The 15,381-nt window shown below is 36.6% G+C and overlaps 1 protein-coding gene across 1 annotated transcript in view; it reads left to right on the plus strand.

Annotated features, from left to right (window-relative positions):
• The first annotated feature begins 14,746 nt into the window (after positions 1-14,746).
• LOC149819293 (uncharacterized) overlaps positions 14,747-15,381 on the plus strand; it is a 32,078-nt gene continuing 31,443 nt past the window's right edge. Inside the window, exon 1 of the mRNA XM_089985746.1 lies at positions 14,747-14,907. Coding sequence (XP_089841872.1) covers positions 14,830-14,907 — 78 coding nt within the window. The 5' untranslated portion in view covers positions 14,747-14,829. The remainder of the gene's footprint in view (positions 14,908-15,381) is intronic.

The following is a 15,381-nucleotide window of genomic DNA, read 5'->3' on the forward strand; positions in this document are numbered from 1 at the left end:
TATTATTATTATTATTATTATTATTATTATTATTATTATTATTATTGGCATACTTTTTCTGACGAGTTAAAATTGGGACCTACTTAATGTGATTCTTTTTTGTTTCTTGTATTGTTTTTTTTTTCATGGCTAAGCCTATTGTACTTACGGTGGCTTTTCCGATGGTGTAACCCCATGGTGCACCCCTTACCCTTAAAGAGTTGTCCAATTTAGGCTGAGCAAAGAAGAAGCAAACACTTGATCTTTGACTTTTGTCCATTGCCCTCATTAATTCAAGGAGTTTGACACTTATGGGAATAAAACACTAACCACTCGTTTAATGGAAGGCTCATTTCACTGCACCCAAACCCCTTGGGCTGTTTTCTATATTAACCTTTGAAAAAAAAATACTCATTCATCCTCACACTCACAAAATTACTATTATAATTTGATCTATGAATAAACTGTGTTATATCAGAAAAGTCAGAAAAACATGACACCCATTTTTGTAATTAAGGGCAAAAATGTTCTCTCTCAACGATGAATAAACCATCATGATTGAGTGGGACTACCATGTAGTAAAACCCTTGGAGAGAACGGAGGGAAGATGAGGTGCAAATGTAATTAATTGCACACTATGCACCTTATCACCCTTCTTCATTGCGTGAGCCCTATGTTGTATATGTGTCAGTGCGTCCTGTTTGATTCGGATCCTGGTAGAATCAGACTGCGACCAATTTTTGGGTATAGTACGGGGTTAAGATTCGGGTCTAATCGACCAGCAGACCCAATAAGAACTACATGAACTAAACATGATAAAATAATATTTTTTATTACATTGAAAAATTGCGGGTCTTAATGAGAACTTGGGTCAAGCTCAAGTCTGACATAAAATTTTACAAACTATACCCGGGTTCATGTATTAGTTGGACCTTTTAGTCTGGACCCAAGTCTTAATTGGGTCATCTTATTTGTCACCATACCCGAACCTTAAAAGGTTTAGTCCAGGTGGGGTCCAGGTAAACCTGACCCATTGACACCCCCTAGTTGTATTCCAAAAATGAGGGTGATCAGCTGCTGTTGCACTTTTGGAAATGACAAAGATGCTAAAAAGGTAATGCGAGAGACTTTTTTGCTGTGAGAGTTTTTCTAAAAAATGCACTTTTTGATAGAAAATGTTCTTTCGTGGAAGGGGTGGAAGGATGTTTCTTACCAAGTTTTATATTATCTACTACCCGTCTAATCACATCTCACCGCCACCCACCATCACCACCACCCTCATTCTCTTATCTCTCATTTTTTCACATTTTTCTATTTTGTTTTTCTCATGCTAGACAGACTTTTTTGAGAAACTTATCAAAAACTTTCCTAAGCAAAACTTGTTTTTCCTATGAAAGTCTTCTCTGACAAGGGGCAAAACTAAGTTTTGAAAAAAAAATTAGGTTATGCTTAAAACCCTGCTTTTTGCAAGCCTGGTTTGTTGTTTGGAAAACTTGTTTTTTCAAGTTCTTATTATAAAAATACTCAAAAAAGTTAAAAAACACAGCCATTTATCAACGACAAATGGTCCAACTGGCATCAACCAAGGCCACTCCACCGGTGTGAGACCGACCATTTTCTGGCCGATAGATGTCGAAAAATGGTTGGGCATCAAAGAAAACCCCCATAAAAAAAGATGACTGGCCATTTTCTGACCATCTATTAAAATATGATAATGAGGAAAAAATATCAATATATACAAACAGGTTTACGTGGTTCAATCACAATGGACCTACATCCATGACAGAAGGCAACATAGTAAGCTTTTCTTTCTCTTATTATTTCTTCACCATGTACATGAGACATAAATATAAGAAAGTGAAAACACGATAAGGCAAGATACAAAGGATGAGGAGGTATCCAAAAATATAGCAACTGCCCCAACAAATAATGATAAAAATCTGCACTAAAATTTGCAAGATCATCTCCCAATCTGTTGAGGCATATGTCAAGCTTATCGTGATAATTAGCTGCCTTATGAAAATATTTTCATCGCTCCCCCCTCAAGTGGGGTGTATATGTTAAAACATCATCACTTGCTTACAAGGTCATTAAAATGTTTATGTTAGACTCTCTTTGTGAAACCATCGGCCAATTGATATGAATTCTGAATATATGGTGTGCAAAGGACCCCATTTTAAACTTTCTCTAACATAGTGGCAATCAGTTTCAATATGCTTGGCTCTTTTATGAAAATCTGAGTTTGCTGCAATATTAATGACAGCTTGATTGTCACAATACATTGGTATGAAATTCTCAACTTTGAAGCTAATGTCTTTCAAACGAGATTTGATCCATGTTAATTCACTAATCGTTGTTGCCATAGCCCGATACTCTGTCTCTGCACTTGACCTAGCAACAAGACTTTGCTTTTTACTTTTCCATAAAACTAGGTTACCTCCGACGAACACACAATATTCAGTGGTGAATTTTTGGTCCAAACTTCCTGCTCAGTCTGCATCCGAGTAGCCTTTTATGTCAGTATTTTCATTTCTTTTATATCATATGCCTTGTCCAAGAGATCCTTTCAGATATCTAAGGATCCGATCTACAACTCTCATATGTATCTATTTAGGAGCATGCATATGTTGACTAACCAAGTTTACATCATAAGTAAGATCAGGCCGAGTAACAGTCAAATAAATAAGTTTTTCCACAAGTCTTTGATATCCTTCAATATCAGTCATAACTTCTTCCATAGAACCATCAAGTTTCTCATGAGATTCAATAGGAGTAGCTGCAGGTTTGAATCTTATTTTTTCAGTTTCGATAGGAAGATCCATGACATACTTCTTTTGACAAAGAAATAAACCCTTTTTTTAATGGGCTATTTCGATACCTAAGAAATATTGTAATCACCTAAGATCTTTGACATCAAATGAACCTTGCAAAAAACTTTTTGTTTTGTCAATGCTACTTTGATCATTGCTAGTGACAATTATGTCATCCACATAAATAAGAATAATAATAATTTTTTCACCATCACTTTTCTTAAACAAGACGCTATCAACATAACTTCTCACAAAACCTTCTTTTTCAAGCTCCTAACTGAGTTTATGATGCCAAGCTCAAGAAGATTGTTTTAACCCATAAATAGACTTTTTAAGCTTACAGACAAGATTTAGGTTCGCTTTTTTAGGATGTTCAAAAGGTAAATTCATATATACTTCCTCATTAAGATCACCTTGCAGAAAGGCATTTTTGACATCTAATTGAAATAAGGGTCATTCAAAGTTGCAAGCAATACTAAGAAAAGTCCTGACAGTATTCATCTTTGCTACTGAGGCAAAGGTTTCTTCATAGTCAAGCCCTTTAATTTGAGTATAACCTTTAGCCACTAAATGGGTCTTATGTCTCTCTATAATCCTGTTACTTTTGTACTTGATTTTGTATACCTATCGGCAACCCACCGCTCATTTTCCCTTAAGGAGAGGGGTAATTTCTTAGGTTTTATTTTTATGCAAGGCGTCAAGTTCCTCTTGCATGGCTCAAATCCACTGTGTTTGAGTTTTTGCCGCTTGGAATAAAGTAGGCTCTCTTTGGGCTTCAATGTGACCAAGAAAAGCGACCAATTCCTTAAAAACATGATTATAAGACAAATATTTTTCAATAGGATGAGCAGTGGCAGCATATGTAACAAAATCATTAAGCCGACTTGGTAGACGGCTGACCCTTTGAGACCTCCTCCACATAGGAGGATTTTGTAAAATTTCACCAATATTGGTAACAACTTCAGTTTGGCTCAAGCTTTCATTGTTGCATGAAGCACTTTCATCAATATGAGGTATGGCGACAAGATCATCATACCAAGATATATTAGGAAGCACTATCTCCCCCTCACATGTATTCTCCTTATATTCATCATAAAAAAGGCTTTGCTTTCATCGAATACTACATCCCGAGAGATATAGAGTTTATCATCTTTCAGATCATAGCACTGATATCCTTTCTTGACTGAAGAATATCCAAGAAAAACATACTTAGTCGCTCTATGACTAAGTTTATCAATTCCTTTAATTCTGACATACACAGTACAACAAAAAATCTTAAAATGCTCAACGCCAATTCCTTTCCTTTTAAGAATTTCAAGGAGAGATTTTCCTCCAAGTTGTTTACTAGAAAGGCAATTAATAGTATAGCATGTAGTTAAAATAGCATTATTCAAAAAAAAAATTGGCACTTTCATTTGGAAAAGAAGAGACCTTATAACCTCAAGAAGATATCGATTCTTGCGCTCAACAACTTCATTTTGCTGAGGAGTACTAGTGCAGGTAAATTGATGATCCATCCCAATTTCTTTTTCAAAACTTTCAAACAATGAGTTCTTGTATTCAGTTTCATTGTCGGATCTAAGGACCTTGATTCTTTTATCAAATTGAGTCTCAATAAATTTGTAGAACTCGCAAAACTTAGTAAACACCTCATCTTTTGATGAGTCCACCGGGGCAGGTCCCCACACGTCTGTATGTACAAGATCAAAAAAATTAGTAGCATGATTTTCATAAATAAGAAACGACGGTCTAGTCAACTTAGCATATTGACAAATTTCACATTCATGTGAATTAAAGCATAAACCAGGCAAAAGAGTTCTTAACGTGAGACTAAAGGGACGTCCCAACCTCATATACCAAAGCTGACTTTTATTTTTAGGTTAAACCATCAAGGCAATCTCCTTCTTATCTAGAATATAGAGTCCTTTAGACATCCTTCATTCACCAATCATCCCAAGTCCTCAAACATTACACTAGTTGGAGTGAAAATAGCTCTGCAATCTAATTCTTAAGTAATCTTGGACACTGACAAAAGGTTAGTGGATAGCTGCGACATATATAAGACTTTTGAATTTTTTGAGTTTTCTATAAAACATGTTTCACTAATTCCGTCTACTCTAATGAATGATCCATTAGCGGTGGTGACTTCTTTTTTATAATCCAAGTCTTTGTAATTAGCCAAATCACCCTTTGTATTGGTCATATGTTCACTAGCCCCAGAATCAACAATCCACAAATCAAATTTTGAATAAGGCAGAATTTTACCTGAAGTGTTTGAGGTGTTGGCTGATGCGGCAACAACATTGGCCATGTGATTGTAACTCTAGATTAACTCGGTAAGTTTGTCGATGAGATAGTGTGTTTCAAAAGGATTGGCCTGAGCGACTTTGGCAGAGGTTGTGTCCTTTGGTTTTTCATGCTTTGGTACGCTCGGTTTGCCATGCAAGAACGAACATCTCTCCTTGGTATGTCTCTCCTTTTTGCAGTGTGGGCAAAATCTTTTGGTTATGTTTCTACAAACGTTTTGCTCACTACTTTTGGACATGGAGGTTGAGACGGTAGCAAAAGCAACTTTGTTATTCTGTTCACTACTAGATTTACCATCTTTTATAGGGTTCATCACTTTCTTACGAGTTTCTTCTCTCATAATAATGGAGTAAACATTGTTCAGAGGAGGGAGTTCGGTGTCCATCAAAATTTGACTACATAAATTCTCATATTCAGAATCGAGGCCAGCAAGGAGTTAAAATATTTTTTCTTGCTCTCTTATTTTTTGAAAAGATATCTGATTCATGGAAGTACGAGTGTAAGAGTCCAATTCGTCCCATATCGCTCTCATTTTACCAAGATACTCACAGAAGGGTTGATTCTTCATTTTCTTATTTCTTTGAATGCTTTGAGAGAGTTGATATATACAGGCTATATCATATTGCTCGCTATATAACTCTCGTGCTGCCTTCCACATTTGTTCGGTAGTTTCAAAGAAAAGAAAACCCTCAGTAATTTTTGGCTCCATTGAATTGAGTAGCCAAGACATAACTAAATCATTGTTAGATTTTCACTCTTTATATTTAGGATCACCATGATTTGGCTTAGATGGATCACCTGTAACATATTCAAGCTTTGATTTTTCGCTTAGATAGAGCATGGCATCCTTGGATCATGAGGCATAGTTTGTTCCATTCAACAACAATGATGTTATCTTGTGTGAAGGACTTGTAGATTCTTGAACAACAATGGAGGTTGTGCCACCACCAGTTGGTGTTGACCCAGTTCCACCATTATTATCATATCTATTAGCCATAAGGACACACAAAAAAAATATCAGCAGAGCACCAGAAGACCAATATCAACAGAACACCTACTTTGATACCATGTTAAAATATGATAATAAGAAAAGAATATCAACACGAACAAGTTTACATGGTTCAGTCACAATGGACCTACATCCACGATAGAAGGCAACACAGTAGGCTTTTCTTTCTCTTATTATTTCTTCACCATGTACATGAGATATAAATATAATAAAGTAAAAATATGACAAGGCAAGATACAAAGGATGAATATGTATAAAAAAATATAACAACTACCCCAACAAATAATGCTAAAAATCTGCACTAAAATTTGCAAGATCATCTCCCAATCTGTTGAGGCATATGTCGAGCTTATCGTGATAACTGGCTGCCTTATGAAAATATTTCCATCACCTTGGCATTGCCAATGTCGGTTGGTGCCATCCCGGCCATTTTTCTGCAAAACGGCCAAGCGTCGAAGAAAAAAAACAATAAAAACCCATGGTCATTTTCCAATTAGTTTTTTTCTTTTGGCAAAAAAAAAAAAGAAATTTTTTATAGCCACAACCAGTCGTAAAATGGACAACATGGTACCGTCCTAGCTGGTCAGTACCATGCGGATCATTTTCCGGTCGATTGCTTGCCGGAAATGGTCGGAATATTGCCTGATCAAAAAAGGCCCCAAAAAAGAAAACGTTGAGGTGGAGCAGCGCCTCCTACCCCCGATAAACTGGGTTTTCAAACCCAGTTGAAACTATGTTTTGAGCAGATTTTTCAAAAAAATAGGTATTTTTTTGAAAACTTGGTTTGCAAATATGTAGGTTTTGGCATCCCAAAGTTTTCATGGGTGTCATTCACTCACATTGCACCTGATCCTCCATTGAGTGAACCTGCTGTTGCTCTATGACTAAGAAGCTGGCGACCCATAATGGCTCTGCCTTCTTGACTAGTGACCATGGATTTGTCACCTGGTATGGGATGATCACGGTTTCAAACTCATGGGGACATCACTTGCCACAAAGCCAAAGTTGAGTGTATTTTCTGGTTACTAGGAAGTTTTTTTTTAAAGGCAAGATGAGGTTAAGCAGACCCCACCAGTTACCGTTCAATCGTACCACCGGGGTTTTGAACCTGCAAAGTCCGACCACAAAGAGACCTGCACTGACAGCTCCTATCAACTAGGCTTAAACTCAACTGGACAAAATCTCTGGTCAGGTCGGGCCAACAAGCTAATGATCTGGCCCACGGGCTTCTTATATGAGTAATGCGCTCATCCCGCCTACCTTTTTGTGGGTTTTTTCTCACATCTAACACCATAGATGTGATCTATAGGTTTTGTTTATTGAGAACAGGTTTTTGGATCACCTGAGCCTAACCTGTATACAGTTTTTTTCGATAATCCAAAATCAATGGCTATGAAGGTACCAGTTTTTCTAGGCTCATAAAATCATATTTTTCGTTAAAAAAACATCATCTAAGAATCGATTCACACTAAATCAAGTATGATAAACACATCTAATGGTTCATATCTATCATAAAACACTTCAAAACTATGGGGCAGAATGAAAAATAGGGCCTAACATGTCCAGTTCTCTCTCTCTCTCCCTATATATATATATATATATATATATATATATATATATATATATATATATATAATGGGCTCCTCTTGCCCACCTTCTCATTCTGCACCCTCAAAAAGGTTCATTTTTTGGTTTTTTCGTACCAGTTTTTTTTTACTCATAAAATCATGTTTTTTCATCGAAAAAACATGATCCAAAAGTCGATTCACACTAAATCGAGCAAGCTAAACACATCTAACGGCTATCATAAAAATACTCCAAAACTATGGAGCATAATGGGGCAGAACAAAAAATGGGGCTTGTTGAGTTATCTCTCTCTCTATATATAAAGAGAGCCCGAAAGAGGATCAACATTATCACTCATGAAGATCAACAAAATGTTGAACCCATGAATCGAACAAAATAGAAAACAAAAACTAAAATATAGAAAAATAAAAGCTAAAGAAAAAAAAAACTAGAGCCAACTAGCAACAAACAACAAAGCCAAGCTCAACCAGAATCCGTTGGATTAGAAAAAACCACCGATGAGTGAACGTTGTTTAGACAAAATGAGAGGTCTCTAAGATGCATACGTAGAATCGCATATACATCGACCAAGATTTTATGGACAAGATTATTAAGGATGACCTGAATTTGACGGAAAGTAGCATCATTGCGTGCCATCCAAAATCGTGAATATAAGATGATTGGAATATTCAGTGAATATATATAAAGAGAGAGAAAGAGTAAAGTATGCTATTCAAAAATTGGATTCATCTTGAGTTCTACTTATGTTGTATTTTTTAAAATTTACATTTAAAAACATATGAATCGAAAGAAATAATTGTAAAAATCGTGAATATAAGATGATTTATAACCCAGCCCAAATTACGCCCATGGGCCAAATGGGTGGGCTATAGACTTTGTACTATACTTGGGCCTAAGCCCGACCTGGTTGGTCAATGGGTCAAGTTTGACCTAGCCCGGCCTGTCAACTGTCCATCAAGCTCGTCCACTAACCGGGTCGGGCCAGCCTGACCCACCCGTTATCCATACCTAACAATAACAGGTTTCCCGTCCCTAATTTTTTAGCAACCCAAAGGTCTAGTCATTGAAGGACTCCATCATTCCCACCACTGAAGGCCAAGGACAGAATCCCTCTGCCACATGGGGCGGCTGTTGTTGTGATAGGGGTCCCTAACCCAGCTTGCCTTTCTAAAAAATAAGGACTGCATCATTAATTGTAGAATGAACTGTTTTTTTTAATTGAAGTCGATAAGAATAATTCGTTATAAGAAGAGTGAACATACGTCACAGTGACACATTATTTAGAATGTGTGTCATGGGTGACGTAGTGTTTGATTGCACATATAGGACTGTCTAGAGTAGTCCTATTTGAACATTGCTGGTCATGCGCATAGTTGTACTGAACATGCTCAGTTTTTGTAAATGTCCCGGGAGAGAAGGATGGAACGTTGCAGGACACTTAAAAAATGTCCCGCTAGATAGTGTCGACTGTTCGCCGTTCCAGGCATTTCGACTGTTCGCCGTTAGTGTCGACTCCGTAAGGATACGAACAACAATGATCCGCAGACGTTGTCGGATGTGCAATCAAACCATGCTGACATGATTTTGACACGCATAAGACATTATTTTAATACATGTCATGTTTTGTAATATTTTTAATAAGTTTTGAATACAATTATATTTTGTTTTTAATTATAAAAAATAAATAAATATATATATATATATATATATATATATATATGATAAAGGTGCTGGGGGACCTACTCCTAATTATTAGAAGCTTTAGATTTTCAAATTTTTAAAACTTATAATATATAAACATTATTGGGTAGAAAACAAGTCTTCATGTGATTATTAGCAAATGTCTTTTAAGACCTTTATGTTTGTCAATCCCGTGAAACAAAATGCAGGAAGCCTACCATTAATTCATCATGGACGCTTGTAGGGAATTCAGCGTTCTCCTCAGTCGATCGACACCCCACAATAAGCCCAGGCCTTAGGTTGATGGTGAGCAGGACTCTTCCACGATATCAGAATGTGAATTTCTTTTGGTAGGACAATTGCTACAAATAACTCATCAATCTTCGTAGCCTCTTAACCTCTTTATATAATGAGATAATAAGGCAGTTACGTGAATATGGTATCTATACCCCATTATGTGGTCACTAATGTGACCCACTAATGATTGTCAAACCGGGTCACATTGTAGGGTAGACCCTTAACCCATAATGTCCAATATTCTCCCACTTGACCCATTGACACCAAAAGTGTACTAAATCGAGGTGTATATTGTTATCTCGATTTAATTTTTCATGTGGGTTTACATGCCACCCTTTATCGCAAGGATGAAACATATGAGTCATGGATATGAACACTCCTTTATGAAATGTCATATTCCCATATACTACACTACAATTTACCTTCAGTGCTTAGGCATGTAGAAAATTACCTTTATGAATAGGTTGGTCTCTCACATATTCTATTGGTCCTTTAATATTGTTATTCTGTTACTCTTTCTAACTCATATGAGAGATTCTTTATGCAAAATCAACAATAATACAAAACCTTAAAGAATCAAAAACATAAACGCAAATATGATCACATAATGTATTGTCATACATCAGAAGGAATCAAAAAGACCCATCCCCTTTACATGTTGATAATACAATCCCGGTGCTAGCCCTTTAGTAAGGGGATCCACAGTCATTTCCTTTGTCTCAATTGTATCAATACATACTATATGATTCTCAGTCCTTTCTTTAACAACAAAATATTTTAACTCCATGTGTCGACACAATGTTGAGCTCTTGTTGTTATTTGAAAAGGACACAACTGCTTCATTATCACAAAAGATCTTTAATGGTCTCTCAATAGAGTCCACAATACCAAGACCTATAATAAAGTTTCTTATTTAAATGGTTTGTGATGAAGTCTCATACAGAGCAATAAATTCTGCCTCTATAGTATGAGCAGCAGTGGTAAACTACTTTCCACTTCTTCATGAGACAACACCACCCGCTAGAAGGAAAATGTATCAAGTAGTGGATTTTCTACTGTCAATACACCCTTCTAAGTCTGCATTAGAGAATCCAATGACCTCTAGGTGGTCAGCTTTTCTGTAGGTCAACATATAATCTTTTGTTCCTTGTAAATAGCGCATAACCTTCTTCATTGCTTTCCAATGCACAATGTCTGGATTTGACTAATATCTACTAAGCATTTCTACAGCAAATGCTATATCAGGTCGAGTGCAGGTCTGCGCGTACTGCAAACTCTCAACTGTTGAAGCATATAGGACATCTATCTGAGCCTTCGCAATATCTTCCTGAGGATAGTCCTTTAAGCTCAATTTATCCTCTTTCACTATAGGTGATGAACAAGGAGAACAATTCTCCATCCCATATCTTTTAAGAACCTTATGGATATAGGATTTCTGAGAAAGGCCATGGACACTCTTAGTTCTGTTACGATGGATCTTGATTCCAAGGACATAAGTGGCCTCACCCATGTATTTCATATCAAAATGAGAGGAAAAAAAAATCTTTTGTTTCATGTAATAGACTCAAATCATTAGTTGTAAGAAGAATATCGTCAACATATAAAACCAAAATTATGAACTTACTCCTACTAGTCTTAGTGTAAATACACTGATCAATAATGTTTTCAGTGAATCCAAAGTTTATTATTACCCGATTGAACTTTTTATACCACTGGCGGGAGGCCTGACGGATCTTGATTCCAAGGACATAAGTTGCCTCACCCATGTATTTCATATCAAAATGAGAAGAAAGAAAATCTTTTGTTTTATGTAATAGACTCAAATCATTAGTTGCAAGAAGAATATCGTCAACATATAAAACCAAAATTATGAACTTACTCCTACTAGTCTTAATGTAAATACACTGATCAATAATGATTTCAGTGAATCCAAAGTTTATTATTACTCGATTGAACTTCTTATACCACTGGCGGGAGGCCTGTTTAAGTCCATAAATTGACTTATTCAATTTGCAAACTAAGTTATTCGAGTCATCTATAATGAAACTAGGAGGTTATTGCATGTATACCTCCATATCCAGATCCCCATTCAGGAAGACAGTTTTCACATCCATCTGATACAACTCTAAATCAAAATGAGCTACGAGAGCTATGATTATTCTTAATGATTCCTTAGTTGAGACAAGAGAAAAAGTCTCATTATAATCAATGCCTTCTATCTGTGTGAAACCTTTTACAACAAGCCTAGCCTTATACATATCTACATGACCTTTAAAGTCTGTTTTGGTTTTATAAACCCATTTACAACCAACATGTCTAACTTCAATAGGTAAAAGTCCAAGATCCCACACTTGGTTCTTTGCCATAGAGTCAAGCTCTTCTTTCATAACATTAATTCAATGTGTTGATCTTTCACTTTCAATGACTTCTGCAAATGTGAACAGATCTTCATCAATGTCTATGAAATCATTTGACTCTTGTAAATACACCACATAGTCCGGATGGATAACAAATTTCCTGATTCTGGTGGATCTCTATACAGGTGCTACAGGTGGTTCAAAATGAGCCTATGTATCCTATTGTTGTTGTATATCATCATCAACAACTGGATCTAATTGGGATTGATAGTCATTGACTGGACTTTCTCTTACACTATTTGAAGGAACAATGATAAAGAAAATCAGGTCTTTATCCTTAGCAGGTGTGAAACCTGCATTTTCTCAAAATCAATATTTTGAGATACATCTATCTCAACAGAATCATTTTCAAGAAATCGTGCTTTATCTGTTTCCACTATTTGTGGTGCATGAGATGGACAATAAAACCTAAAGCCTTTCGATCTTTCTGAATATCCAATGAAGAAACCACTAGTTGTCCTAGGATCAAAAGCTTTTATATGTGGGTTATACAATTCAGCTTCTGCTAGATATTCTCATATGCACATATATGACAAAGAAGGTTTTCTACCTTTCCATAACTCGTAAGGAGTCTTTTGATAAACCTTCGTAGGAACCTTATTCAGAATATGCACTGCAGTCCTAAGAGCTTCACCCCACAAGGTCAAATGAAGGTTTGAAGGTGTAACCATAGTGACAAATATCGTGAGATTTATGAAAATCTCACGATAATATCGTGAGAAATTTCCTGAAAGTTTAAAATGGCATTTTTTCAAGAGATTTTCAAAATATCGTGAGATTTATGAAAAAACATAAATACTGCTGTTTAAATGTGATATTTACGTTTTAAATGGCTATTTAACCATATATTTTTATTTTTAACTAAATTTTATTAATATTTTCTTATAAAAATATTTTTTATATTTTAAATTTTTTTTTATTGCCAAGATTTTGCAAAAAAATGCGAGATTTATGATTTTTTTTTATTTCTTGCAAGTTTTTTGAAAAATGAGATTTTGCTGTAAAAAAACTTTTGTCACTATGGGTGTAACAACCAACTTGGATGGTTTCTCAGTCTACAGGTGTAACTTGGTCAGGTATACCCGAACTGCTTATATCCGGCTCAACCCGATTTTAGTAGACCCATGAGTTTGAGTCGAGTTCAAAATATAGAAGGTAGTAAAAATGGGTTGAGTATTTGGCATTATAAATCAAGGCTTGAGCCTGCTTGGACCCAACCCATGTTTTATATCCAACCCAAATGGTTTCACATAATGTAAAACCGAACAGACCCAAACCTAAACCAGTTATGCACTCGAAACTCGTTTTATAATTGAACTGAACTGAACCGAACAGAACCCATTTTGTTTCCTAACTGACCCAAACCTGAAACGATTATGTACTCAAACCCCTTAACGGATAGAACCAAACCCAATGAAACCCAACTCACTATAGAAGTTAATAAGCTTTTCATTTGTTAATTAACACATAATCTTCTTGATGAATAGCTGATTCCATTAATTTACATATATTTTTTGTTACTGGGTAATTAGGTTTGGACTACCAATCATATCAAGACCCAATTTGAAACCCAGATCATAACCTAATCCATTAACCAATACAGGTCTACACTTTTCAGCCATACCCTAACCTGAAACTGGAACCAAATAAAAATGGGTCGGATATGGGTCTAATTCTTATACTGGTTTAAAATAGGTTCATTGAAGATGGGGTCGGATTATACCAACCCAACACATACCCGAACCTGTCAATTCATATGAGTCTATAAATTTTCAGCCATACCCAGACCTAAACTAGATTTAGATTGGGTAGGGTTTGAGTCTAACTTTTAGACCCGAGTCAAAATCGAGTCTGATAGGACCCGAACCGACCCAGTTACACCCCTAGAAGCCATATTGCCAACCTTACCATGATAACACACATAAAACCGTACCGGAATTGGTTGCATTCATTAAGATCTGAACCCGTCTTGATTGCACACTCTATCTTTTATATATATATATATATATATATATATACAAGAAAAAAATACTGAATTTGGATAGGATATTCGACTGAAGATGACCCTTTTCACACCTGTTGCATAGGTACCTATCCACTTACTAGGTATATGCCCGATCCATTTCATGCTTAAATCAGTAAAGACCAGACTCGGTTCACATCCAGAACCATTCCTGATTTTAAATTTTGTATTGGTTCAGGTTTGTGTCTGACACTTAGATCGGTTAAAAATATGACCGGCCTGGTTGATACATGGACATGATAGGCCACACAGGTCTACAATTTTAATCATACCCAAAACCGAACCGTTACCCAATATCAAACCCGGTTCGAGTTCAAGTATAGATCCAATTGAATCTGGTGTTGAAACCTTACTTGAACTGACCCAGTTACACCCCAGCCCTATGCAAGTTCAGATACACATTGGTTCTCGACCCTGATCCGGTACCAACTAGAGAGAGAGAGAGAGAGAGAGAGAGAGAGAGAGAGAGAGAGAGCTGATGCTGTGTTAGTTTCACCGCCCCGGTCCAACCAGAATCCATGTGGTCCGGACCATGGACCCAGATCCGACTCAAGGGGTTGGCTGGATGGACCTTTTACAAAATGTCAGGGGTATATCCGTCATCGAGAGTCGCAATGTTTTACGTGGCCACCGTTGCGTTGGGGTTTGCCGAAGAAGGGAGGAGGAGGGGAGGGGAGGGGACGGCGGTGGATCGGCGGCAGTGGCGGCCTCCGGTGGTGCATGGCTCTCTCCCTCTTGGATTCCACATCCAAGCTCCTCCAGCAATTGGATCTCCTCGATCGTGACTCCCTCCCTAGGGTTAGGGTTTCCTTTCCTTTTGATTGGATTTTCCATTCCTTGTTCTTTTTTCTCGGCATTTTACTTATGCGTATCAACTGTTTGATGGGAATTATTTGTTTTATCTGCGATGGATTTTGTGCGTTGCTTCGTTCTTCGCCGTTGTTGAATGGGAAAACTTTTCTTTGGGATATCTTAATCTGTCTGCTCTTAATATTTGTTTAGGGAAGGAAGTGTTTGATTGGTTTCTTGTGAATTAGTTTTTTCTTTTTCTGGATTGTTAGGTTTTCTTGGTATCGCGTGTGATTTTTTTTGTTTGTTTGTTTCTGCGTCGATCATCGCAGATTACACGTTTTTGTTAATCTTACTTTTTATATTTGTACAAATACTTTTTCTGCATGCACTTGTGGCATAGGGGAATGAATGATATTTGATTCTGTTTTATTACTAGAAGGAGTTAATTAATTGCTCAAGATGTTAAATTCTTGTTCCACA

This window comes from Nuphar pumila, chromosome 13, assembly GCF_984573655.1.
Source record: "Nuphar pumila chromosome 13, dmNupPumi1.hap1.1, whole genome shotgun sequence".
Lineage (NCBI taxonomy): Eukaryota > Viridiplantae > Streptophyta > Magnoliopsida > Nymphaeales > Nymphaeaceae > Nuphar > Nuphar pumila.